Raw genomic sequence first — 27,257 nt, forward strand, 5'->3', positions numbered from 1 at the left:
CCTTAAGGTTCAGCAGAGTAATTATGGTTGGGTTACATATCTGAGCTTTCACTGAAAAACAGGAATTTGTTCTTGTTCCAAGGAAGGACAGGGTGAAAACCAGACATGATCCATCCATTTATATCTATCCATTGTTTCAGGGAGGGGGCTCCTTATGATGCCAACATCCTGTAATTGCCTTCCCTTACAGAAAAACCACATGAATTTCACATGTGATTTTGCACATGTTAAACATGGGAAACATGTGGTTTTGGAACATTGGTGGTGTAATGTGTGAAACCCATGTGGTAACATGTGGACACATGTGGTAACATGTGTCCACATGTGAAACACATGGGTTTCACACATGTGCAAAATCACATGTGAAATTCATGTGGTTTTTCTGTAAGGGTTCTTGCTTGCTACCATGATAGTTTTTAGTAAACGCGTCTCTGTGATATCCAGTTCCTTAGAGAGGCGCAAAAGAAGTCAATATCAAATCTAGTGGCAGCTTGAACAGAGATGATGATGGGACAAGACCCAAGATGTGAGTGTGATCTGCCATTAAAGTGCTAACATTGTCTCCAGTATTGGTTCTGAAATCTTCCCACAGTTCTTCCCCCAAAAGTCTCTCCATACTTGTGATTTGGACAGTCACAGTCGTAATAGTCATCTGGATGTGGATTATGAGTCCACTTCTCATTGCCACCTTTGCTTCATGTGGTCTCTTGAGTTGTTCTTGATCAGTAATATATTTACATAGACACAGGGTTCAGTGATAAACGTCTGTGTCGCATCAGAGAGTTTTTCCTTGCTCAGCCCCTTCACCCCTTTTAGTATCTATAAAAATCTCTCTAAACCATGTTTTTCAGACATAGACTAGAAGTCTATCAATTCTCCATCCTTCACTTAAAAAAGAATATGATGTGATACCAAAGCTTATCCATTGTGTGCAAAATTGGTATATCTTAAATCTCAGGATGTTGGTTTGAGGTTTGGGCTGGCCCCTTGTACCTGACAACTTCCTCACAGAAAAACAAACCCACTGATTCTGGATATCAAACAGGTCTTTGATGACAGACAGGCAGCCCAGCAGAGATTGTGCAGGTCCGCTGATAAGTCTGTTTTCAATGCAGGTTGCTTATACCGCAGACATTAACTATAAGACATTTTTTAGATGAACAGCAGGTAATATGGGGGCTAGTTTTTCCTCCCAGGGAAATTCTCGGTATGTCAGGAGACCTCACACTTTCAGAATGGAAAATTACAGTGAACAACTTTGAGAGAACATGGCTGCAAAACCAAACAAAAAAAGTTAACATGGCTCACAGAGAAAGCCTCAGTGTGCAGAAGTTATTTACAGCAATGCACACGTTTGCTCCCTGTTTTTGATGACAAAGTAGTAACTCCATTCTTTCCCTCAGCTTCCCTCTTGTATTTCCCACGGGAGCTGCAGCAGTAATGAGAGAGAGGAGGAAAGCAGCAGTGACAAATATACTGGATGCTCCTCTTGATTGGTAGCTCATCAGCTGAAGAACATGGGAAGCCATTACAGTCAGTGCTACTGATGGAGTGTCTCTCTTGTCAGAAAAGGTCACTGAACTCTTAGGTTGAGCTTTCACAAGGGTACACTTGTGTAACAGTGGATTCTGGCAGCTGCTGGAGATTACTGATCAGACAGTGTCTAATCATGACAAAAAAGGAAAATAAAGACAGAGGGTCCAGGCATGAGGTGCAATTGATTATGTGTGATTAATATTGGGCTTTTACACCGTGTTTAATTACCCCTGCACCTCATACACAGACCCTACTCCCTACTTACTAAAACAAAGACCTTCAAAAAAAAAAGATCACTCGTTTGCTACTAAGAGTTATCACTAAAACCGTTGATGTTCAGCATCAAGACAAAAAAAGATTAACAAATGAAAACTATTTCTTTTGATAATGGCAGGATTTAATATTTCCATTTATGTTTATAAAATAAAACTCTAAATTAGTATCGTCATAATGTTCTCCAATAAGTCACAAATAACAGCCAAGCAGCTACAACAGTAGAATCATGTTTATGCAATGATGCATCAGTATGAACAACCTGATGAACGGTCACACATTGTTTCCAGAGAACCAGTACTTCCACTATTCACCTTTTCTTCGTCAGTACACTTTCCTGGAAACACTTAAGTATCTTTGGTTAAGCAGGATTTTTAATGCAGGACCTTCACTTGTAGAGGTATATTTTTATATTGTTGTACTGATACTTTTACTGAGGTAAAGGAGTCAATATACTAACTGTTCATCTTCTTCTTGAACCATGCATCTTCAGTATGTCAAAAATGTATAACTTAAAATTATGTTGGTGTCAAACTCAGCTATTTGTTTAGCTTTTAATTCTACTAGCATGTGCTTCCCTTGTCTGGACAGTGGAAACAACAAAGAACAAGCACATCACATCTGATTAATTGCGGGACGAGGAAGTATCTGTTCTCTACACTTGTTAATACAAAGAACATCCAATCAATGCAACAACAACACTCACAGTCTTGATCATTGATAACAAACAAACAAATAAGTGGCAGGAATAGGGAATTTAATCCCTCTGGAACAAAGAAAGGATCCATGTAACAATGAGATGAATGAGGACCTTTTTTACCCTCTGCCATGAGGAGCAATTCCTTTTGCAGCTATATTCACCTATTCTAAGCATGGACATTATCCGACTGTCATGAAATGTGACACAGACTGAACAAAACAGGCATAAATCACAGTTATGTATTTAATTGACAGTAGTATCAGCTGAGTCCTGGATCTGGTGTTTTCTCCGTGTGGACGTGGCATAAAAACATGATGGACTTGGTCCAGGTGGATCATCTGTGGTTGAAAGGTTCAAAGTTAAATAGCGGGCTCTGCGTGATCTGCTCTTTGGCACCCATACATTTCTTTCTTGGTTATTTCAGATCTTTTTCTATCACCCGTCTCATGAGAGACTCAGCTCTTGTGAGTCAGACAGCCTGCCACAAAATGCTATTCTCATCTGCCCTGCTGCTGCAAATGAAGATGTGGTTTTCCTGTAATGTACACTGAACTCACTCGCAGTGAAACCTGCTCATCTCAATTTTCTGTCCATGTCACCTTGTTGCATCTAAACACCAAGAACAAATAGTGCATTTGATGAGTGACACTACATCTCACATTGCCAGCTGTACTTAAGTCACTATGTATTCATTGTAAAGACAGCTGTGCATTTTACAGTACCTTTAGCATTCAAAATTTGTCAGTTGGCACACATGTGTTCACGTCATCGTAGTCATTCTCTGTCTCATCTGCATGTGAGAAATCAAAGTCATCTCTGTGACCTTCAATAAGCATTAAAAACTACTTCTGTGGTAGCACATCACTCACCTGCAACACTGTACACTCTCTCACAATCGTCAGAATAAGTGGAGTCCTCAACATCCACGTCATTGTGGCATCTGGGAAAATGTTGGCAATAATAATGATAAACATGTCTTTATATTAAGAATGACACTAAAGAAGATGCTGTACATTTCTTCAGAGAAAAATCTAAATCTGAAAGATTACACAAAATTAATTTTGATTCTCTTTTCTCAAAATGAACTGTAAAAGTAAAGTTTTTAAAGATAAATCAGTTCATATCTGAATTTTTCATTGTAAGTTGGTTTCCTTTAACAAATTCCATCATTTCTCATGTGGTTCAAAATATTAAAGCTTTCCAATATAACACGATGAAGCATATCTCACTCACCACCTGTTTAAAAGTAACACTGAAGTAGTAATTTGAATTAATTTAGATTCTTACTCTTCTTCCTCCTCCATGCTGAAAGAGTCTCCTGATAATTGAAAAAGAAAAGATTATACAAAGGAGAGAAGAGAGAAATACATTTCTTCTGCGTTTTCCTTTGAATTACGCTAATCATCAGTTCATTGCAATGGTTTCACTTTTCTGAAGAAAGTCACAATGACCATAAGACATGTAGTGATACAAATAATTCTTCTTCTTAAGGAATTACGATGACCACATGCACGGATCAGCTCTCTAATGCATTTTAGGTTTGGATCCATGTTAGGCAGAAAACATTTCGGGTAGAAAATGTAAAACAAATAAATAAAAGATAGTTATCGTTGTTCCTGTTACTGTTATTTTGATTATATTTTCTGTCTAACTCATCATAGGAAATGTCATTATCATCTCCCCAGAGTCTGCCTTTACTGTAATTCCATTTTCAACATACCATCCAGTGCTTCCTGATCCTCTCCCTCTGGCTGCTCCTGCTGTTCCTCCAGCATGACAGTGTTTGTCTGCTGACTCATCGCACTGTTCGAAAACACAATTCAAACTTTAATCAACTCAGCATTGTCTGAATGTCCATTTGTGCATCAAATATATTTCCATCCACTGTTAGCATCATGCATCTAGAAATCTTTGAGTACGAATGACTGAGAGAAAAAAACCCCAAATGACTCCCTGTTGATGAGGCTATGTTAATTTGGCAATGCTGTTAAATTCATCAGACAGCATCGGTCAGACTGGATTAACACTCACCATGGATTGCACAGAGCTGAAATAGAAAATAAAGAGAATTTTGAGGTGAAATAAACCATGCATACTATACTAAGAAAATATATTCAGATTATACAGGACAACCACAAGTGATGCTTCCTACAACCTTTACAGATTGAAACTGAGCGATTTTGACTTGTGACTGATCATCTGACCTCTTTTGTAGATCCAGCACAGACACAGCACTAATAACATCAAGGTTATCGCTTCACAACACAAAATCACCCGGAGAAACAAACTCTCTGGAAAGCAAACACAGACACGTCAGCCCCAACATGATGAACATGATTGTCTTTCAAGTATTATCATCTCAAACGAAAAATCTGATTAACTCCATTTGTGACACCTCACCACGCTGACCTTTGACCTTGAGTAATACTGTGTTATTTCCGTAGAGTGTTTTCTCATGCTCTTGGATGCATTTAGATGGCAGCACTACGCAGCTGTAATAACCCGAATCCCTCGTGACGGCACCCTTGATGGTGAAAGTTGCTTCCCTCTGCATGACATTAAATGCTTGCACTTGGAGGATGCTCTCATTCGTCATGAGGTAAGAGTGGATAAGCTGACAGTCATCAAGTGTTTGCAGGGTGCCAGAAACGGTACATCTCAACTTAACATCATCTCCTTCATGGACAGTGGACGGTCCAGCTAGTGAAATATCTGCAGGGAGAAAATTGGCTGTGTGGCAGAGGGACAACATGAGTGGAGGGCGCTAACATCAACAAAACGTTTTGACAGGAATGAAAATCCTTACCTATAACCGTAATCTGAATGATGTTGGATCCTCTCTTGGCTACTTTGGAAAGCAAGTATTCCTTCATGGAGTAAACACAGGTGTAATTTCCACTGTGCTTAAGACCAACCCTGTGTATGGTAAGGACGGAATCTTGATTTGACTTCGCCATTGTGTTTTTCATTACGAGGCCATCCTTACATATATAAAGATAAACCATGGTGTCTCTCCTGAGCCCATATGTGCTGCAGGTTAGATAAAGGTCACTGTTCTCGCTTAAAGTTTTCTGCTGGGCCAGCATCCTCGCGGGAAAAATATCTGCATCGCTGTCTGGTTGAAGCAGAGACAGACATTGATAAATGATACAATGCAAAACAATCGCATTGAGAACGCAGCACATGGATGTCGTCTCATGATCAAAAGCTCACCATTAGCTTGGCTTGTGACCTGATTTGCGAAAGCACCTTGAAGAAAACAAAAAAGCAAAATTGGTCCTTCTTCTTTATACTTGCACACAATTAATTATAAATACAATTAGCATCAAACATATCAGTTGTCATTGTACTTACACAGAAGAACGGTGATTATTTTCATGATTACAAGCAGTGTGACACCCATAGACAGTCTTCACACCACCATGTCAAACCTTGCACAGGCAGTTGTTCACTTCTACACAGCTAGATGAGTGAATTTGTAGTAACTATAATGAACCACTTCCTGTGCATTCTGTGGCGCCTTGTGACATTTGAACACTTGATCACCAGTTCACAATTGCCCTTGCATGCTTTTAATGAGCATTTGTCCTTGTACATCTTTATAATTTTTGTTCCTTTTCCCCTGTTTGATGTCAGTTTCTGGAGGACGTCGCCTCTCAATAGGACACATCAGAGAATATTCACTTACACCTGCAAAAGCTCATTTATTTTGTACATCATACAGTGTATCTGTTTGGGAGATCTCCTGCCCTCCTGTAGAACAGCCACATGAGTTTTCAGTGAGCTTTAATTAAATTCATTGGCCAGAGGTTTCTTATCAGATGTGACAGAGAGCTAATACTGTGTCTGTCTGTGCTCCCCTGCTTGCATTCAATTAATATGGGCTGGATTTTCTTGTAATGACATGGCTCGCCATCTGCTCTGATTGTTAGCTGTATAATAAGAATCAGATGGTGATGGTCAGACCCCATGCAGGACCCTTTCAGCACAGATACTAACAGTGCATGTAGGAGTCACACAGGTCTGGCCCTGAATGAAGAAGAACGGTTAGATGAAGAAAATAGAGGAATCCAATAAGGTCCTTCATCACTTGCTCTCTGTATTGATTGTGATCCAATAAGCTGAGTTAGCTCCAAGGGGGCATAGAGGAACAGAGTAATAAACCTCAGTGGCCTCCTTGAAATTACAGCTACACCCCATATTTCCAGTTTCAGAAATACAGGTAGTTCAGACAAACCACAGATGCACTAGAGGTCCTCCTTTCACCTTTATGTAACTATTTTAAAGATTTATTTACAGAAACATGTGATTTAAACAGAACAAACGATACAATATTCAATTTGAATGGTCACAAAAATTCTTCTCAAGTCACCCAGTCCAGAAGGTTATGCTACGCTGATCAAACAGCAGCATCTTTATGCATTTAAGGAATAAAGTAAAACTTTTCAGAACATTTTACAACTGGGAAAATGATGCAACATGGACAATGACAAACTGGGTGACTTAACCCTTTAACTATCAGAAAACCTTGTTATACTTTTGTAGTGGCAAAGGATGACCACATGATGTCACTCTTTGAACACAAAAACCTTCCTTGGTTCTCAGAAACATGGAAACCCATGTTAAATGTCGAATATGTTGACAGCGTGAACAGTTTCTTCCTCTTATCTCCATAAACACGTATATTTTTGGCATGATACTCAAAAATCACTTTTAAAGAATGTAAAGAATGAAGTTTTAAAGAAGAAGATATTTGAGATTTTCTTGTAATGGAACATAAAGGTAATACTCTCCTCTTCCAGCAGCATAATGGTTGCAATTGTGAACGCCTCTACATACTTGCTTAACATCAGATTACGTTCTTCAAGTTCAATAAATGTAATCACTGTCCCCATTTCTCACTCATCAAAATAAGAATTACACATCTTAGATTGGGCATGGGTGCTGCCTTGGCATTATAGATTATATTGCTAGTTACTGCAGAGGGAGTTTGTACACAATGAAATGACTAACAACCATGGTCTCAGCACTGGAAAGTCCTTAAACCACTTCGTCAAACAAAGATCATCTACTCTATCTGTGAAAAAAACAGTCAATACTCTATTTGCATCAACATTTGGCAGACAGAGTCATCTGTTCTTCTTGACTTTGGATCTCCTCTGTATTTTCTCTGCCTAAGTCGTGGCAAGAATCTTATTTATAAAGAATGCTGCACAGTTCAGCAGTCTGGAGTATTAGTTTTGTCAAACTGATTCAAATGTCCTCCCCAAGTAATAGAGGCTGGAGGAAGAGGCCAGCTGTTCCCAGGATGCAAACAAGGACAAAAACCCACAGGAAGATCCGGTCGATAACCATGGCAACATATTTCCAGTCATCCTGAACCTGCAAGAGGATCGCAGTGAAAACATTTTAATCGATATGGCGACATTGTCATAGTTTCCTTGAGAACAAATTTCTGATAAAAGCTACAGTTTAAAATGCTTTTGTGACTGTGAGCGCTCACCTCTTTGGCTTCATTCTGTAGTCTCATGTTCTCTGCTATGTATTTGACACTCTCAATGGCCTCCCTGACCTCTGGGGAGAGTGGCAACAGGGTAATTATGCCTCCGTCCAGAGACTCAGAGCTGGAGCACTTACTCTCCCCTCCGACCCCAACAGCACTACCTCCGGTCAGCGTCCCCAGGCTGCCCAGTCCTCCGCTTCCTCCTCCAGAGTCTGCAGGTAGTTTGCTGGATTTCTGGCGCCAGCAGCAGTTGCAACGGCCCTCGCAGCACAAAAACGCAGAGCCTGCACCTTTGACCGGGTCCCCACTTAAGTTATTGAGGTTGGAGAGCTCTGTGTTGTTGAAAAGCCGTTGGCGCTTTGTCAGGCTGGACACCACGCTGGAGGCCAGCCCCTGAGGTTTGTGCTGCTTTTGCAAAGTACCTGATGAATGAATGGCACAGGGCCTTGGATGCATGGTCTGAACATTGCCCGCCATTGTCACCTGCTCAGGGTCCCTCTCTGGCCTTGTCATGAACATCACCCTAGGCAATAGTCCCAGGAACACAGTCCGCACCCAGCAGGGCATAGTGTGGGTCTTTGGTGTGCGGTAGTGGACGTTCAACACGAAAACAGTGATAACAATAGAGAGGGTGACAAAGATCATGGTGAAGAGGAGGTACTCGCCAATCAGAGGGATGACTAGAGAGGTGGAGGGGATGGTCTCTGTGATGACGAGGAGGAAGACAGTTAATGACAGCAGGACAGAGATACACAGAGTGACTTTCTCACCACAATCAGAGGGCAGGTAGAAGACAAGCACAGTGAGGAAGGAGATGAGGAGGCAAGGGATGATCATGTTGATGGTGTAGAAAAGTGGCAGACGGCGGATGTACAAAGAGTAAGTGATATCTGTGTAGATTTCCTCGCAGCAGTTGTACTTAATGTCATGTTTGTAACCAGGGGCGTCAATGATCACCCACTCCCCGGTCTCCCAGAAGTCCTTGAGGTTGATGGTTGAGCCAATTAGCACCAGATCGATCTTGGCCTTGTCATATGTCCAGGAGCCAAACTTCATGGTGCAATTTTGGTAGTCAAAGGGGAAGTAAGTCACGTCGATCTTGCAGGAGCTCTTGAATATGGCTGGAGGGATCCAGGTAACATCACCATTGTAACGAAGCAGGGCCTTTGTTTTGTCATCAACCTGGAAATCTCCAACTGCACTGTAGAGAGAGAAAGAGTGAGAGAATGAAAGAGGAAGACAGAGTGAAGGTTGAGTCATTAATTTTGACCCAGATATTAAATTGAAGGATATAATCAATTGTCCATTGTGTAATTGAGATATTAATCAAAAAAGATGACTTGTGGTTTCAGTAATTGTATCCTTCGATGTTCCTTCAGAGAATACAAAACAAAAAATGACATTGTTGCAAATGCACCCAACAATCAATGAAAAAGCCAGGTTTTTAATTTGTTGTCACTCTCACTTGTTGTACAGCACAATGTCTGGCTTCCATATCCTGTTGGACGGCACTCGGATAAACTCGACGCCTCCAAAATCTTTTGGATTCCATCTGAGTTTGTAATCATTCCAGATCTGAAAATCCAAGCAGGCAAATCATTTACATTCAAAACAAGTCAGAGAAATCATAACGACTGACAAAACAATAATAGCTAACAATTCGCTTCAAGTCGATTTGAGACATAGATGAGGTTGTAAATTGGTTGGACTAAACATGAATCTGTCTACCACAGGGATTGGAATTGACTTCATCTTACAAATCAAGTTGTTCACTCGTCTTAAAAAAAATCACTAGTACCACAGAAATTTGTACTCATTAACAAATCTTCCACCTCTGATTCACAGACAAAAAAATATAAGATATATTGAACAGGAATACTTCCAAGATAAAATTCAAAATATAATCCAAGCACCAGTCTAAAGTACAAGACTAAGAGTCTATAGCCATGCTTGCAGCTCTGTACTCAAAATGGTGGTTTCAGCTAAATGCTGACATCAGTATGTTAACATGCCTCTTATTTTAACTGCTTAGCTTGCTTGTGATAGCATCGCAAATTCTTAGTCAGATTAAATTGGTTAATACAGTTCAATGTGACGGGGATGTGAATGTCTGTACCAAATTACATGGTAGTCCATCTAATATTTGTTAACACATCTCACTCAAAAACACAAATAGCCAGAGGATCACCAAAGTCATAAGGGTGTGTCTTCTGGAGACCATGAACATCTGTATAAAATTTCATCACTTTCATGGCCATTCCTAGAGCAAATTGTCCATTCCAAACAAACCCAATAGCTATTACCAGGATGCCACCTCTGCAAGCATAATTTTGGCATGATGCGTTCTTTCAATCCAACTGGATGAAACAAGTTTGTTGTAAACAGCCTTATAGAAATGCAAGAGGACAGCAGCTGTTTCCTCATGGTGATTATCTTTTACTATACAAATCTACTGTTTTAAACACATTCTCTTGAGAAATGTCCCTCATAAAAACAATGAGAAGTCATCATCTCCAACTGTGGCATATAAACAGAGTTTATACAGTGCAGTATGTAGTATAAGAGGAGATATAGTGGACCACAGTTTATTGTGTGTTTTATGGACATTTTGGCCACTGTTTTTTACCCTCTCTGGAGAACAGCCAGTGATTCTCATGAGACTCATAAAGCAACAATAGTACAGAAAGCTCGGAGAGTTTCACTTAATTAATAACCAGTACGAATCTAGAGTGGATTGTTAGATTTGTATGGCCAGCTGGGGATATTTACCTCACCCTGTTGTTTGTACATTGCTTGGAGCGACTGTAAAACAACAGATGACATTAAAGTAAGTGCAACAGTGCTTCAATTCTCAGCAAAGAGCAGTTACAGCTCAACCCTTTAGCATGAACATGGCTCCAGCACAGATGAGCACTTGTAATATGGGACCTGGAGAACTGCCCTGCCTCATTTGATTCAAAACTGGTGCACTGCACTCTGCATCATGGCAGCAGACACATTATGTGAGCCTAAATAAATGACAAAACCATCAAGCCATAAAGCATGTATGGACAAGATTAAGGGCATGATTAGGAAATACAGCTGAGGTTAAACTGGTTTAATCTTTCATTTTCAGTAAACTGCAGAGGCTCTGAGGTTTCTGTCACACAGTCAAAAGGAATATTATGGACTTTGGCAAGTATGATCAATTCCAGACCACTGTCAAATTATTTCAAAAACATTATAAAATTGACCATGAAATCTCAGTGCATTTGGTTTCTAGGATTTAAAAAAAAAAAAAAAAAAACAACTAGAAGGATCAATGTGTTTAAAAAGCTCTCCTCCATGAATAATTCAACTTGTCAGTCTAGCCCTGAAGAATCATATATGACAGAGGGCTGGATCCATACTCAATGTCCTTGCTCAAGGTCCATTTACACAGTCATGCATCATAAACTTACATGTCTCAGCCATAGATTTGTCTCCATGATCTGATTGACTTCATCCTGAGAACAGAGCAGAATTGATAATGAAGACATTTAAGCAAAGAAAACCCATATATATTAGCATGTTTAAGTTAAAAGAGGAAAAACACAGTCACAGGCAATCATCCTGTTCACTGCTGAGGATTGCTTATGTGTTGTCTGCAAGGTCAGACCAATGCGCATCCCAGACAAGAGGATTAAGAAAGGCACACCTGAGTCCTCCACGCCTGGAGCATAACCCACATGACGGCTGGAGCCAGGGGGTCGCAGCACAGCCTTAACTTTTATTCTAACAACTGAGTGGTAAAGCTGGAGCAGAGGGACTAAAGCAGGGGAGAGGGACAAACTGCAGGGGTCAGGTTTGTGTGTGACTTGGACCGTGAATGAACAAATCTCATGACCCAGTGCATAGCATTAACCATTCATGTTACCATTTAGCATCCAGGAGAGGTTCTACGAGGCTGGTCAGCACAGGTGTACAAAAGGCTGCAGCACAACCTTAATTGGAACATCTTAGAGAGAGGTGATGTTATAGAACTTTGATAGCTGAGGTGCACAGCCTGTATCTTACCACCAAAGCAGCCAGGGTGCAGAGACACAAAGGAAATACAGAATGTTCTGGTTCAGATCAGATGGAGATTCATTTAGGATTCAGTGTGGTGTTTTCTCCAGGATGTACGAGGAAAGCTTGGGTATTTTTTTCCTCTGCCTGCGTGATGGTTGGAATGCTCAGAATGCAAGAGTAACACCATTTCACCAGCGACTGTTTCTTGGGAACATACGCTCATGAACAGAATTTGGGAAAATATGCTTATTTGCTCTCTCGCCCAGAGTTAGACAAGAAAATTGATTCCACTCTCATGTTTGTGCTTAAATATGAAGCTACAGCCCTAAAGCGTTACGCTAAGCTAAGCTAACCTGACTAGCTTTGAATTTAATGGACAGACATGAGAGTGGTATCAAGCTTCTTGTCTACATCTTGCAAGAAAGTGAATAAGCACAAAATGTCAAAGGGCTTCTTTAAAGAACGATCTCTGATACCACTGATTCACACCACCACCAGCTCTGAAACCCTCAAGCAGAGAGGTTGTGATATGATCCCTAATTGTGAGATGATGACTGAGCCACCTCTGGCAATGAGCTATTGATGGTCTAAATGAGCTCATACAGTTGTAATTGGTGTAGGCTGACCAATACCAATTGCATCTGGGTTAGGAGCACCAGGTGTGTGGAGGGAATAATAGTCATCCATCAGCTACATCGACTGAGTTAAGGAGAATCTAACATACTACACTTTATCTTTTTGTCATCACTGTGTAGGCATCACCCATTCTGTCTACACAGTCTATAATGAATCTTATCTAGGCTACTATTGCAAACATATAGTGGCATACTTTCATATTATTGGCTGCAGTTGGCTGATAGCATTTTAAAGCAATTTAGCAATTTAAAGAAAGAGAAAATTGATTCCACTCTCTATCTTTCTGTTAAACATGAAGCTACAGCCAGGAGACGTTTAGCTTAGCATAAAGAGTGGGGAAACAGCTAGCCCGGATCAACCAGCACCTCTAAATTATTATTATTATTATTATTATTATTATTATTATTATTATTATTATTATTATTATATATAGCTTTGGACACAGCCTTGCTATTCTACAGTTTTCCTCCTGGTTTCATTCTTTATGATAAGCTAAACTAACAGGTCTCCTTGGCTATTTCCTGCAGGCTACAGAGTGGTTTCATCTAAGTCTCAGAAAGAAAATAAGTGGGTTTCCAAACCTTTCTAACTGTTCCTTTTAATGTAAATCAGTTTCATGGAGGTAACGCAGTATCTATAAGTTCTCTTGTCAATAGCATAAAGAGACTATCAGAATGTCTGAAAATAAAAGAGCTGCTGATCATCTCCTCTTGTCATTCAGGACAGACAGAAGAACTCATGTAGGCTTCAATAATATATCTAAGCCTTTTCATTTTGTGAATGAAACTGTCCTCCCTGTCCAGCACAAGCCTTTTTGCTTAATTAGCGACATCCACTCTAGACCTGTCTGAGTTAAGGGAGAGAGCCGTCTGTCTGCCCCGCCAGTCTGCAGTCAACAAGCTCCAGCAAAACCTGCCGCTAAATCTAGAGCAGCTCATCTGAAGTGGCAGTGATTGAGGCTGCCTAAACTGAGAGGTACTCAGACAGCTGACATTTCCCATCTTGTCTTGGCCAGACACACAGCCCCTCTTTTCATCTAGTTCCCTCCACAGGATTGTACATCAGGGGCTCCTGTGCACTGGCATGGAGCAGCCTATCTCAGGTGTCTCAGATGGTAATAGTCCCTTTCTCTTAAACTTTGTTGTCCAAAGTCCACAGATGGACACACAGGCTGCTTCTCCTCATGCCCAGAGCCTCCGCATTTAACGCTGTCTTTATGTTATTCCTGGTGTTTTTCTCCTCTGTGTTTTCTGCTCACTGAGCACAGTGATATATGTTTGACTGGTGTGAAGTAGCAGCCCATAACTCACAGCACAGAAACAGGAAAAAAAAAACAACAACATTTGTACCACTTACCACCTTGACCAGCTGTGACATGGACACCTCGAACTGTACAATGACTGGGTCGGTCACATTTTCCACGGGTCGTATGTACTGGTTGTAGTTGGAGAATATCACAGAGAAGAGCTTGTGCTCTGCATCTGAGCAGGAGCCTCCTGAATAAGAGCAGAGGGTCAGGCATCTGTCACTGTAATGTGGTTTCGATGGTTATACAGCACAGCTTGGTTGTAAGGTGACTGACAGCCAGATGCACGATATTTCACCTGTTTCAGTAAACTGATTATTAATCCCTAAACATTTTTTTCTCTTCCCAGTCTTGCCTTCAAATTATCATTTTGTATTCATCAGTTTTTTTTTTTCCCTCAGGGAAAAGAATAATTATTGAGACAATACACACATGCATTCCTTTAAATGAATAACAGTAGCCTGAAATCAAAATGTATTACCTTGATCTCCAAGAGTGTTGAAGTTATATAAAATGCATGACGTTGTTTCAAAATAAAATATATATATAAGATTTCTATTTGTCAATTTCGTACAGCTTACAATAAAATGTTCATCATTAATTGCGTCAATGATTAATCACATTATATAAAGCAACAAGTAACAAGATGTGCTCAAGTAGGAGGTCATTGCTCACCTGGCAGGACAAACAGAAGGAGGGAATATGTGCGCAAAACGAAGCAAACATTGACTTTCATCCTGCGTGACGAATCCCAACCGAATCCAGGGTCAGTGGCAGCGGAGCTCCGCGGAGCAGACAGGAGGAGAAAGTGGGAAGAGTGAAAGCGCGTCCGCAGCTCCAGTGAGAGGAGGAGAGGCTGAGCCACACTGAGACACACAGTCACACTGCACTGCAAAAAAAAAAAAAATGTGCAAGCGACCCAGTGCAAGAAAACAAGGGTTAAAGTGGTGGAGATCACAGCAGGCTTCCACTGGCTTCAGATCAGTCCTGTAGCTGAGTTTGATTAGATCCTTTAGTAACACAAGACAGGATGTCTGCTTTGTTGGATCGGTCTCACTGTCACCACAGCTTCCTCTTTCAGTGTTTGGATTGAAAACCAACTGATGCTAGATTAGGCTTTTTTTTCTTTTTTCTTTTTTTTTTTTTAGGACATTGTATTATACGTTTTTTTTCCACGTTATGTTCTTAAACTGGGGGTATGAGGATGAGAAAAAAAAAAAATCTGTGCTTTTGAAGGACCCAAAAATTGCTTCTAAATATGAGTGAAGTTGGAGCAGTTTTTGGTTAGCATCTGCACATCTGACATTAGAGATTTCTGTACTTCTTTTCCTTTATCTCACTGGTCTGAAGAAGATCAGGCTTCCTTGGAAAAAGGTGATGTCACGAACTTTTGTGCACCAATCAGGATCCAGCAATCTGATGACAGTTGGTGGGCTGTTTGATCAAGGTTGTTCAAATCTGATCAAATTGTAATCAAATAGTCAAGTTTTTGAGTGTTGAACCACATATAAACTTTACTTTTAAAAATGTTATGTATTTGTCCATGCATATATAATGTTATAAAGAAAGGTTTGCAGCTTTACCTTTAATCCATTTGAATCTCTTGCATGAAGACATTTTGACACACATTTCCCATGGGCAGTGAATGTGGACCCAGGTGGTGTTCACGCAAATTTTCCGCTCACAGTGAAGATGTCCATATTGAACCACCAAATAGCCTCTGGTTCATCAAATAAGATCAATAGCCACTGTCTGCCACTGGGTTGGGGTTTGGGTGTCCCTCGCTCTCACCTTAAGAACATAACAAAATTTTTCTGGATTGATTGATTCTTTATCGATTTTAATTTCCACATAGTATTTTTTCAAATTTATGTCAATATCTGCTGTCAATCCCACTTCTATTTGGGATAGAGCTCTGTCTTTGGCTCTTTCTTTCTCTCTCCATTGTCATTTCAGAGCAGTATTCTTCTTTCCTTCAGCCAGCAGGGTGTCCCAGTGGGCTGGCAGTTCTGTCCTGAAGGTGGATGACAGGGACGTCCAAATGCTTTTCATCCCTGCTGAAGTGCCCCTCAAATAATAAATAAATCCCCACAAGGCCAAGAGATGGTGTTTGGTGTCTGACCCCGCACTCTCAACTCCTTTAAGTGGGACAGGTGAAAAGACAATCGCTCTCATAAGGGTTATATGGGATTACATCACATGGGAATGGAAGGAAATGTTAATTTGACCTTTAGAAAGTTTTCATTCAGACAGCACTGAATGGAAATTTAGGCTGTTTGTACACAAACACATTGAAGACTTCAGCTGATGCTTGAATCATTTAACAAGACTATCTTCAGTGACAAACAGCTTCCAAACACCTCATCCTGCAGAGGTTATCCTAATCCTCACATTTTCAGGGTAGATATTTGTTGGTATAAACCATTGTTCATAAGTGACAGGACAATTTTAATTTTCAGAGTGATTTTTCCATGCATATCTTATTGGAGACTAATGACAAAAGGCTGCTGACATATGGTGAGTGATTTATGGGACCTTCCACTGAGCGTTGAATGACGACTCCCCCTGCTTTGTTTGGCTTGAAGCAGATGATGAACTGTTGATGGATATGCTGTGGCGCTGCGCTGTCTCTCTGAACTAATGACAGGGAGTGAGCAGGTGAATGAAAAAGCGTTGAACGATCTCAAAAACTGTAAACAGAGATTAAAGCAAAGCAAGTCCGGCCATTAACATAGACGCTGATTACTATCTCTTTATTTAAATGAAGGTCCCACAAAAGAACCAACAGTCTGCAGAATCTCTAACGAGCCCACTCAGCACTGTTTATTGAGCAGTAAATGTTCTGTGTGTGTGTGTGTGTGTGTGTGTGTGTGTGTGTGTGTGTGTGGGTGTGTGTGTGTGTGGGTGAAGGATCAGTTGAGCATGCGTTTCATGAAGCATCATTTATGTGTGTGTCTGCACTTGCTCGGCTGTGCAAATAAGCACTTAACAGAGATCAGCCCTGGTGTAAAGGCACAAATGAGTGGCTGTAAGATTACAGTGCCTGGAGCTAATGCATGTTGTTTTTTCTTTTTCCACACATTTTCAGTCTTAGTACAGATGTGTGTATATATCAGGTCTGTTACTATAACCACAGCAAAAGTACTGGTCCATCTCCAATGGTTTTGTTGTATCAACATATTTTTTTTTTTGCCTGGTCGGCATTCTCACATTTCAAGTGGACACCTGTCTTATCTATGTGATGAAATGCTCTCATTGGCACATCTTCAGCGAACGTATTGGCTCCGAGAACAAACTTTCTCACTGGCAGCAACGTAAATTAACCAAGCACTTTGGCAAGACCTTGACAATTTTAAGACTTTACTGGGGATTTCACACATTAAATCAAACCGAAAGAGGACACAGATTTATCTTTATTACTCATTCTTTAATCACACATCACATTTCAATGACATGGTAATATAACTTAAACACAAGAAAGGAGTCCAACAGCATCTGACAGCGGACAGATGTTCCTCATATTTCTGTCATATTGGTTATATTTCTGCAATCTGCAATCGAAAGGTGCAGTCCAGTTGTGCAGCTGTTTTTTAGACACAAAGAGAAATGACCTGTAATGAATCCACATCAGTCCACATGCAGATGTCCCATTTCCTCAAAATACTGGGTGCTGTAGAGGGTTGTATTACTGTAGACCGAGTGTGTTTTTTACAATTAGGAGACATTACATCCATGGTTTATCTCACACCAAGATCCTGTCTGTTCTATTGCTGTGCACAGTGAGTTTTTGCAAGTACTTTCTGGTCTAGTTTAACCCTCTCAGGTGCCTTATTGGTGCGGTTTGGCACAGATGATGTTGCTGTTTTTGAGCCCACCGATATGGTACAACAGGCTTTCAGCAAACACCGGATTTTGCTACTACTCCTGGCCAGCATCTGCTTATAAGAATGCTTATCCTAACAGCTTACTGTAATGGCTGAAAAACCTAAAACTTGCCCTGCCTTCTTTGTTGCCCATCATATGCGAGGAGTTTCTGAGCTGGGCTGCTGGTTGTTAGGAATCTGATTCTGGAAGAGAGGCTGAAGAAATAAGCCCAGGGTGCCCACCACACACACTATCACAAAGATCCACAGGAACATTCGATCCACCACCATAGCCACGTACTTCCAGTCCTCAATCACCTGCAAATACACAGAGGTCAAATTTAAATTAGTCAGCATGCGCAACAACTTTAACACAGGCATTGATTAAAATAAACTAGCAGTATTGGAGAGCAGTGACATTTTTCTTTAAATCCTCCGTATTTTATTTAATAAAAAAGGGGGGAAAAAAAGGTTGTCTGTAATGTTGACAGGAGGCATAACTGCCTGTTTTATGTGTTTGCTATTTTCCCCTCTGGTACAGCAGGAGGCAGTATGTGGAATATGAGCTAGTAGTTACGAGAGGTCTTCACAGCAAATGGGAGAAGGCTTACTCAGGCTTAATGAAGAGCAACATCAGTCAAAGTCACGCTTTGCAAAAAAAATCTGCCAAGCATAAGTTCAACCAAGAGTCCCAAGAGCCTCAGAAACATGCTCCACCAATGACTGTATTTATACTAACGCTCCATCCATTTTCATGATCACCCTCAAGTGTCTCACCTGTCTGTGGCCTCTCCCAAAAATCAAAGTGAAGCATTATGTCTAAATAATGTGTACATGTGCTTCAAGTAATGGATAAATAAACTGAAGTGCTGAATTTATCTGCACCTCTTTGCTTTCACCTATATAATGCAGGGATGTTCACAGCACTTCACTTTAAACCATGTATCTGATTCTTAACTCCTATCTGTTGTTATTTCTTGTAGGAACTAGTAAAGCCAGTCCTTGGTGCTTTTGTATTTTAAAGCAAATGGTTGCCCATTGGTGAGTTTAGGATTCACTGTGTGTACCCTCGTCTAAATGTGAGGGGAATGTGGACAGTGGTAAGGGTGGTGGGACGGCTCTGCAGGACGCCAGAAAATTTCTCTTCTTTTCAAATCCCAGTGTTGACAGGTACGGCCTCTGTGCAGCCACTAGAGGCAGAGAGTGTAACTGAGTGAACGAATGAGTGAATAAGTGTGAGAGTACTCTCATTTTCTGAATCTAGGTTCTTTGTATGTAAACAAACTGTTAAACCCTGATGACACATCTTAAATGTCTTGTAGTCCATTGTGTTTGTTTGCAATTGGACTGGTTTGGAAAGTACAGAGTTCTGTAACACACTTATTCATATGTGTTCCATCCCTTCATACCAATAATATTGCTTAGTTTCGGAAAGCTTATTCTTAGGATGCCGATTGAGTGATATCTGAATGGGAACGTAGTAAAGTTAGGGCAATTTCCACATTGCTGAGATCTGTACTGAAAAAGCTATTGACCCTTTCACCCCATTTTCAACGCTGGCCTTGGTAGCTTCTGAAATGAGTCATTTCTCATTCCTTGTTCCCACCTTATTTTATTGATTTATCAGAGAAAGCAATTGATTACCCCGAGCCTTCAATTTTGTGGGTCACAGCCAATACTCAAGATTAGTGGTATTCCTTCGTGGACCTCAGGGGTCACAGACTGTAGAGTAAATATTATCGCGTCAATACAAACACCTTTGATCCAGTTCACTGGGATCAGGGTAGATGGACGACCAGGGCGCTGACAGTGGCGCCTGTTAAAATTTTGCCAACACCTAATCAGATGTAGCCTTGGTGGCAAAATATATCAACTCTGAACTTAGTCATTGCTATTCTAACTGCTAACTTTGAACCTTATCATGACATGAGTGCATGGAATGAAGTTTCAAATTATATTGTCTCCTAATTTGATTGATGTTGGACAGATAATGTGTCCATGTTTCTGTTTCTGTTTTGTTCATTGTGTTGCCGTGGGAAATGATTCTCCTCGCTCAGCACAAAGACTGGAAGAGCTGGAAAAGGAAAAGGTCTCCCTCTCTCTAAAGTTCAAAAATCCACCTCTCAGCACCTCTAAAACTCCCAAATGAAGACATTTTTTTTGTTTAGCCCATGTGCAAACAAACAGAAAGACTTTACGTGCAGTAACTATAGTGTTTCTTTACCAACGTCTTTGCATCCTTAACTTTTTGCCTTTTTGTCTTTGTCTCTTAGCTTAAAGCCTGTCACCAAAAATTATCCACCATGCAACTTGAGCTTTGACAGTTTGACACTTCTTTCTTACTCCACAATCCCAGATTTCATCCCCATGGAGTCACAAAAGGATTTACACAAGTTTTTTCACGTATGTAGACATACTGTGCTCCTCAAGGCTGTAAACAGACTTTGGTTTGTAAGATCGGTGGAGCTGCCTTATTATACGCAGATGTAAGAGTAGCATCAATCTTTTCATCTATCTCTCAGAAAGAAAGTCAATATGTTTTCCCCAAATCACTGAACTATTTCTTTAAATTTCAGTCAAGTTCTGAAACATTTTCTGACACTGTCAATATGTTTATATATATAATATTCAATATACAATGTACTCAACATTAGATCTGAGTAGAATAGCATAAATCAGAAATGCAGAAATTTTGTCTGACACTTACGAAAGAAGCAAGGACTGTGCTTTGGTACGACATATTTTTTAAATCTATTTAAATTTATAAACTTAACAGTATAGTCTTTCTCCGCAGACAAAAACATCCATTGTTAGTAAATTCTTAAATTTAACAAATGTGAATCCTTAATGCCACAATGAATTTTGCAAAAACTTTTGTTTTTATAGCACCATATAGAGGCAGTGAAACATTTGGTTTAAATGTGTATACATACACTCTGATCATCGTCATCTCCCATCATGTGCTCAGCCACAAAGCGCACCCCGTTCACCGCCTCCTGGACGTCAGCAGCCCAGTCTGAGTTGCTTCTTTGCTGGAGGTCCTGTGTAGAAGTCAAATTACTGGGAAGGTAATCAGTGGAGCGCAGGTCCCCTTTCCTGTTGGAGTGGCTGTAACTTAGTGGAGGAGCTACATTTTTGTGTCCTGGTGTGGAGAAGGCTGAGTCGGAGGACAGCAGGGCAGAGGATGACAAGTTGATACCTGTTTTGGATGCAACTGGGTAACCTAGGCCCAAAATGGCTCTCCTCGCACGTAGACACCTCTGTTGGCGAAGTCTTTGGCGTGCAGAATTACTGTTAGGGCGTCTCATGAAGAGTAAGGCAGGCAGTTTGACAAGAAAAATCAGCTTGACCCAGGAGGGCATGGTGTGGGTGCTGGGAGAGCGGTGGTGCACGTTGAGCACGCACACACTGGTGATGATGGAGAAGGTCACCAGCACCATGGTGAACATCAGGTACTTGCCAATCAGGGGCACGTCCAGTGAGGTGGGAGGAACAATTTTTGAGATTAAAAGCAAGAATACAGTGAGAGCCAGGAGGACGGAGATGCAGAGGGTCATCTTCTCCCCGCAGTCTGAAGGTAAGTAGAAGACTAGAATGGCCAGAGAGGTGATCAAAACACAGGGAATGATGAGGTTTATGGTGTAGAAAAGGGGCTTCCTCTTGATGATGAAGTCATACGTGAGGTCCACATAGGTGGGATCCAAGGGGTTGACAGTCCGCCTGCCTGGCAGCGCCAAGATGTCCCACTCACCACTGGGAGTAAAATCATCCATGCTAGCCACCTCAGACTTCAAGATCAGGTCGATCTCTGTGTGGTCATACGTCCAAGAGCGGAACTTGAGGGTGCAGTTCTGCTGGTCGAAGGGAAAATGCTTGACCTCGATCTTACAGGCGCTTTTATAGATGGCTGGAGGAAGCCAGTTGATGCTGCCGTTGAAAAGGACAATGACATTGGTGAAGACTGTTACCTCATAGGTACCATCAGCGCTGTGAGAAGAGGAGGAAAGAGAAAGAAAACGTTAGAGAGCCTGTGAATCAATCTCTGAGATTTGTGTTATCAGTCCTGAAATCATAGTGAAGATACAGTCAGACTGAAAATTTGTATTGTTTTTTTGTCTACAGCCAAGGACAGTTGAATCAATATCAAACCAAAATCCAACATCCCAGAGGACAGACTAAAAACTTCATCATACATAAATCACGTGGGAAGTTAGTGATTTATCTTCATTCTCAAATGTCTGGCTACAAGAGAGAGTTTCATCTTCCTATCTGAAAAATGTAGGTTGAGCCATATAGAGAAAACATGGACAGTTTCTTTAAAGAGTAACCATTCATTTTAATTTTAAGACATAAAATCTCTGTAACATAACGCTATGACAGTGATGCTTACTTGTTGTACAGGACAATATCTGGCAGCCAGACATGTCTGGAGGGAATACGCAGCTTGTCGATACCTTCGTACTTTTTAGGGTCCCATGATAACCTGTAATCCACCCAGTGCTGGAGAAACGGAGAGAGCAGGCTGTCAAGTCTGACTTCTGCACACTTTCTCAAGACCAGCTCATTTCTAATTACATGCTTCATTATCAGTGGAATACGACTGCAGCACAATTACAGGGGCAGTTTGTTCCACATCGAGAGAAGAAGACGGGATATGGTTTAATTCAAGTTCAGGGGAAAGGACAGTTAACAAGCCATAGGCTGACTGAGAGTATATGACTCTGAGCTTCATCACACTTACCTGAGTGAGCCAGACATTTGTAGTCATGATCTGTTCTCTTTCATTCTGGAAATGTACAAGCGAGGTGGGAATTACATTCAGAGCAGTTTCCATGCAAGAATACTAAATAATAAAGTTTAACAGATTTAACAGTGTTTACTGTACACTGATTTAAGATGTGGATTGTTCAGTACATGTGGGGGTGGAAGGATTGTGGGGTAGCTCATTTATCATCTTAAATAGCTAAAAGTAACTAGTGAACAGTTGAAATAGATTGCTATTTTAAATACGGAAATAGTAAAAAGTAATGGGTAAATGGTTGAAACGGTCAGTCTGAGGAGATGAAGTTTGAATGTAAACTTGATCAAACCAACACTGACAATTCAATTGTATGAAAGATTATTAACAATATCAACTTTTACTTAATCAACAGCGTTAATGTGAGTAGTTAGAGCTAACCAAAGACATTTTCACAAAATATTTTCTTAAAATGAGAAACTTAATGGGCCTTCGATCACAGGTCAACGCTGTTGACCTACTTATTACAGATGATGTCAAAGTCAATGAAGACCCTGAGGACCAACAGAAGAAGGTAGTCTCTGCTGGTGTAACAACCACACAGTAAGCTGTTGCATACACAATGAATTACCACTTTGACTGCACAGTGTCAGCATCAAAACAGCTGCTTTCTGACTCTCACTTTCATTGCAAAGCAAAAGTCATGGAGACTCGAGGGCAGAGCTGCTGTAACCTTACTGTCATCTTTGCTCTGGCTACTAGCTTGAAGACAGGTCAAAAATGGCTGCATTTAAATCCTTCTCAGACTGCTTGTTAACATGTTTGTTGGTGGCATTGTCATCACACTACCATGACATACACTTCCAATAAATTGATAGCAAATGGCAATTAGTCCAAATGGTACAATGCAAACTCATAAACTGAGGCTGTGAATGAGCCTTGCTGCCTTGGTCTGCAGCCAGGAGTGGCCTCCACTGTAAATCAGAGGAGAGCCTCTATCACTGTGGCTAAAACAGCTTTATGGCCCCTTTTAATCCAATGTGCTGAAGTTTCAATCTGGACATGACAGAGGCAGAGATCACAGCTGACCACATCTATCTTCCACTTCATCCATCCTTTTAGAGCTACAGCCTCTCTACACAGGCAGGTTTGTAATTAACTGCTTTCTCAAAGCTTTGTGGCTCTTCCTCTGTCTTTTCTATCATCCTCTTTCTTTTGCTCTGTCTTTCTTTCCCTGTCTCGCTCTTTGTCTCCCCAGCACCCTCACATACACATAAATAAACACACACACATCTTCCTGGTGGACAGGACTATGTGGTGACTTACCACACTGATGAGCTGAGCCAGAGACACTTGCAGCTTCACTGTGACTCTCTCGGTCCTGTTGACAGCCGGGCGGATCAGCGGATTGTAGCGATTCTTTCCCAGCAACAAGTTCATGAGACGCTCCTCTGAATCAGCGCCGCTGCTACCTGGTGACACAGTTTTATTCAATACTTATTTTTAAATCACGGAGGGGGTTGTCAGTGACAAAGTGTACTGCAGCGGTTTCCTACTATGACCCAAACAGTCCAGATTACTGCTGCTTTGCTCTCTGACCAATCTGGGCATTCAGAAATGAGAAGTCCTGATAAGAACTTAAAAACAAGGTCTACCTAAACGTGCAATAAAAGGGTTGTTTTAATCTACTGCTATTGCCAGACATGATGCCTTATGTCTTAGATTCTCTTTACTCATTTCTCATTTACTTTGAATGGCTGAAGGTAGCCTCAGAATGACAATTTCGTTCCCAATGACTGGTTCAATGAGATTGTTGTGCACATGACAATTAATGAACGTGAATCTTGAGAGCCACAGAATTAGAACATTTTTTTTTTTTTTTAATTTCACTGTGTCTTTAAGGTTAGGCATTTAAAAGCACACATGAGCTCACGGTGCGCTACACAAAAGCTGGAAGCCAGACAATTATCCACCACACCCTTACTTGTCCAGTATCAGTGTTCGTAGGAATACAGGGAATACAGGGATGGCACAGTTGTTGAAGCTTCTGGATGTACTGTTGCAGACTTGATATATACAATACAGGCTTTCTCCCAGACTGCTTCATACAACTTTTCAAGTCTTCAGGGGAACAAGCAGCTGTCAGTTAACAAAGCCAGAGACGGCTGTGTTGTGGAAATTATGCTGAAATGTTACGTCGGCCCCACAGTTATTTTCAAATAAGTAATTACATTTGGGATGAGGGCAGATATTTTCACAGCATGTTAATAATTTTGTCTTTGCCTAAAGCCAAACCACTGGATGCATCTTTCAATTGAGAATAAGCTATGAATACAAAGTCGTACACCCCACCTCTTTCTCCACATCCATTCCTGATAAATGAAGCTCATGTCATGGGGTGAATACAAGCCTGATTGAAACTGATGATCAGTGCTTCCCATCTGGAGCAGAATGAATACATGTGGCACTACCTCTTCCATTTTCTTTACATGCAGCTGGTTATTGATGCCCCCACAAGGCTGGGAGTAGCTGAGTCAACTTACTCAAGAGAAACACGCCAATGAGGTGAGACTCGTACTGATGGGCCTGCTGAAGAAGAATCGCTGCTGTTGTCAATAAACTGCAGAGTGATATTCATCGCTGCAGGACCCCAGAGATGCATCTCATGTGCCTTTCGTGAAGCTATGTGATGATGCCTTGTACTATAAGTAAGAAAATGTCAGACTTCCAATTTCAGTATCAAACTATGTGCGTCATCATTGGCCCACAAACTCCTGGAGCTTTGCAGGGCGTGGCATACCGACAGCCGAGCCCCATGGGTCAGCGCATGCTGCCATGACTGTGCCTTTGTCAGTCAATTGGCTGAGGTCCCACCCAACACGGTCGAACCTCCGCAGCGCTCTGTAACAGATGGTGTGTTGTCAAAGCCCTCGGAGACCAGAGTCAAACAAGCTCTGCCTTCCTCAGAGGTGAAGGCCCAACCAAACTTGTGATTACCTGCTGTGAACTGCCACTGGTGCGTGTGTCCGTGCATTTGTGTGTGTAGGTTTAATGTGTAAAATGAACAGCATCTCATAAGTGTTGCGTTGACATTACCCTGATTGAGAGTGAGGTCAGGCGTGCTAATACAATGCTAGTCAGCCACTGTGGAGCTGATAAGGTCACTCTGCACCCTCCACACTGAAAAACATAATTCTACCAAAATGTAATACATCTGGAGACATGAGTGCAATCAAGTGTGCGAATGAGCCAAGGCGCAGGGCAAAGGTCCCTATGGAGAATAAAGTAGAAAGCTTTGTCTTTGTGACACACATTAGGATTCATCACATAAACGCCATAATGGACTGACAAAATACTTACGCAGGGAGTGATACAGTATGAAGTGCTTTACCTTTTAACCTCAGTAAACTCATTGATCAACTAAACACACACAATAGTGATGACAGTGAAGAAGTTAAGAGAAGGATGGTGAACATGAAGGCTTCCTGAAATTGTAATGTTATATGTTTCGGAAGCTGTTTGTGACATGTGTGTACACTTACCAATTGTGTAAGCGCCTATTGGTTGTGACTAAAAATCTCAAACCAGTGCTGATTGCTAATTTGGTGAATACAGGCCACATTTATTGCAGGGCTGACTCATCAAATTGCCTCTATGCTATCCATGCATGTGTTTCTGATTTACAGTAAATGTACTTTAAAATTTCAAGTTTTATTGGTAAAAAATAAAGCAAAAAATTTGGGGGGTATCTGCATTTTCATTATCATCGTCTGAGCCACTGAAAACTGAACCGCAGTCCAACTTTGGGACACTAAAAGGAAGACAATCACTTCTCAGCGCACAACTTCAACCCAAATAAATCTGAAGCTGACACAGATTAACGCACATGCTAGAACGGCCTAAATTAGGAGAAGTCACACAAGGTAAAGAAAGACACACTTACAGTGGATCAAAGAGAAAAGGCAAGCGAGAACGCAGAGAGCCCGAGTCATTTTGTCGGCACCATCTGATCCGCGGGAGTTGTCGATGATGAAGCCTCGGAGCTGCGGTGTCCAGCGCTCTTCCTCTCGGACATGCCGGACTGTTGCGCGCTCACGGTTTGGACACTTGACCAACACTGTGTTGATGCCTGAAAATAGATAATTTACCGAATAACAAGGTCTATTGCCTCATCGTGTCGTTACTTTACAACAGTCCGCCCCATGAAAGTCAGCGTGTCCCCCAGGAAAAGCGGTCTTTACGCTCCGCCAGCGCGCAGCAGCCTGTTCTGCGCGCTGCTCTCTCCGTCCCCAGCAAGCCCCGCAGGTCCTGTACCCGGTCTGCAATCAGCTAGTCAAGTTTACACCAGCTCAGCAGCTCTTTTAGATGGTGGGTTACTTAAGCTGTATGTGCCACTGAACATGTTATTCTGGAGTTTATTCATTTCTTAATATATACTTTTGTTTGGTGAGGACATGCTGTCAGTGCACTTAGTTTGGCCCATATTAACTTCCCTGACTCCTGTTGTCCTCGCAAGCTAAACATGATCTATGGATGTGAATAAATTCAGCATCTTAAGTACAGAAAAGATAAACAATAGTCATACTGGTTTTTAAAAGAATGTCATGTTAATTGTCTTGAAACCATCAGTCACATGTCAGCAGAAGTCTTCTGTCGTCACAGCTGTGGTCAAA

General features: G+C 41.2%; 2 protein-coding genes across 6 annotated transcripts; both read right to left on the reverse strand.

The window, feature by feature from the left end:
* Positions 1 to 6,765: 6,765 nt before the first annotated feature.
* chrna3 (cholinergic receptor, nicotinic, alpha 3) lies at positions 6,766 to 14,802 on the reverse strand. Of its 4 annotated transcripts, XM_076737215.1 has the most exons (7): positions 14,659 to 14,738; positions 14,034 to 14,173; positions 11,453 to 11,497; positions 10,782 to 10,814; positions 9,478 to 9,587; positions 8,013 to 9,213; positions 7,373 to 7,891 (listed from the first exon to the last, which is right to left on the reverse strand). In XM_076737215.1, the coding sequence occupies exons 1-7, from the start codon at positions 14,717 to 14,719 to the stop codon at positions 7,763 to 7,765; spliced, it is 1,719 nt and encodes a 572-aa protein (XP_076593330.1). In that variant the 5' UTR covers positions 14,720 to 14,738; the 3' UTR covers positions 7,373 to 7,762. The 4 variants fall into 4 exon arrangements, with proteins under 4 accessions (XP_076593337.1, XP_076593330.1, XP_076593346.1 ...); XM_076737222.1 differs by lacking the exon at positions 10,782 to 10,814 and having other exon boundaries at positions 6,766 to 7,891; positions 14,659 to 14,802; XM_076737231.1 differs by lacking the exons at positions 10,782 to 10,814; positions 14,659 to 14,738 and having other exon boundaries at positions 8,013 to 9,208; positions 14,034 to 14,097.
* Positions 14,803 to 17,378: 2,576 nt separating this feature from the next.
* chrnb4 (cholinergic receptor, nicotinic, beta 4 (neuronal)) lies at positions 17,379 to 26,887 on the reverse strand. Of its 2 annotated transcripts, none has more exons than XM_076753972.1 (6): positions 26,528 to 26,887; positions 23,911 to 24,056; positions 22,588 to 22,632; positions 22,237 to 22,346; positions 20,780 to 21,833; positions 17,379 to 18,164 (listed from the first exon to the last, which is right to left on the reverse strand). In XM_076753972.1, exons 1-6 carry the CDS (start codon positions 26,574 to 26,576, stop codon positions 18,000 to 18,002), a joined length of 1,569 nt encoding a protein of 522 aa, XP_076610087.1. In that variant the 5' UTR covers positions 26,577 to 26,887; the 3' UTR covers positions 17,379 to 17,999. The 2 variants fall into 2 exon arrangements, with proteins under 2 accessions (XP_076610087.1, XP_076610174.1); XM_076754059.1 differs by lacking the exon at positions 26,528 to 26,887 and adding an exon at positions 25,128 to 25,137.
* Between the last annotated feature and the right edge of the window lie 370 nt (positions 26,888 to 27,257).

The sequence above is a fragment of the Chaetodon auriga genome, chromosome 1 (assembly GCF_051107435.1).
Source record: "Chaetodon auriga isolate fChaAug3 chromosome 1, fChaAug3.hap1, whole genome shotgun sequence".
NCBI lineage: Eukaryota > Metazoa > Chordata > Actinopteri > Chaetodontiformes > Chaetodontidae > Chaetodon > Chaetodon auriga.

Bases quoted from the DNA above. Each gene is read 5' to 3' on its own strand.
- chrna3 (XM_076737215.1), bottom strand. From the start codon at position 14,719: ATGAAAGTCAATGTTTGCTTCGTTTTGCGCACATATTCCCTCCTTCTG. The intron at 14,174-14,658 runs GTGAGCAATGAC...GCTCTTATTCAG, and splicing joins CCTTCTGTTTGTCCTGCCAG to GAGGCTCCTGCTCAGATGCA. The intron at 9,214-9,477 runs GTGAGAGTGACA...CTCTCTCTACAG, and splicing joins GACATTGTGCTGTACAACAA to TGCAGTTGGAGATTTCCAGG.
- chrnb4 (XM_076753972.1), bottom strand. From the start codon at position 26,576: ATGACTCGGGCTCTCTGCGTTCTCGCTTGCCTTTTCTCTTTGATCCAC. The intron at 22,633-23,910 runs GTAAGTCACCAC...GTACATTTCCAG, and splicing joins TGGCTCAGCTCATCAGTGTG to AATGAAAGAGAACAGATCAT. The intron at 18,165-20,779 runs GTATGTATACAC...GTGTATTTGCAG, and splicing joins GAGATGACGATGATCAGAGT to GTGATTGAGGACTGGAAGTA.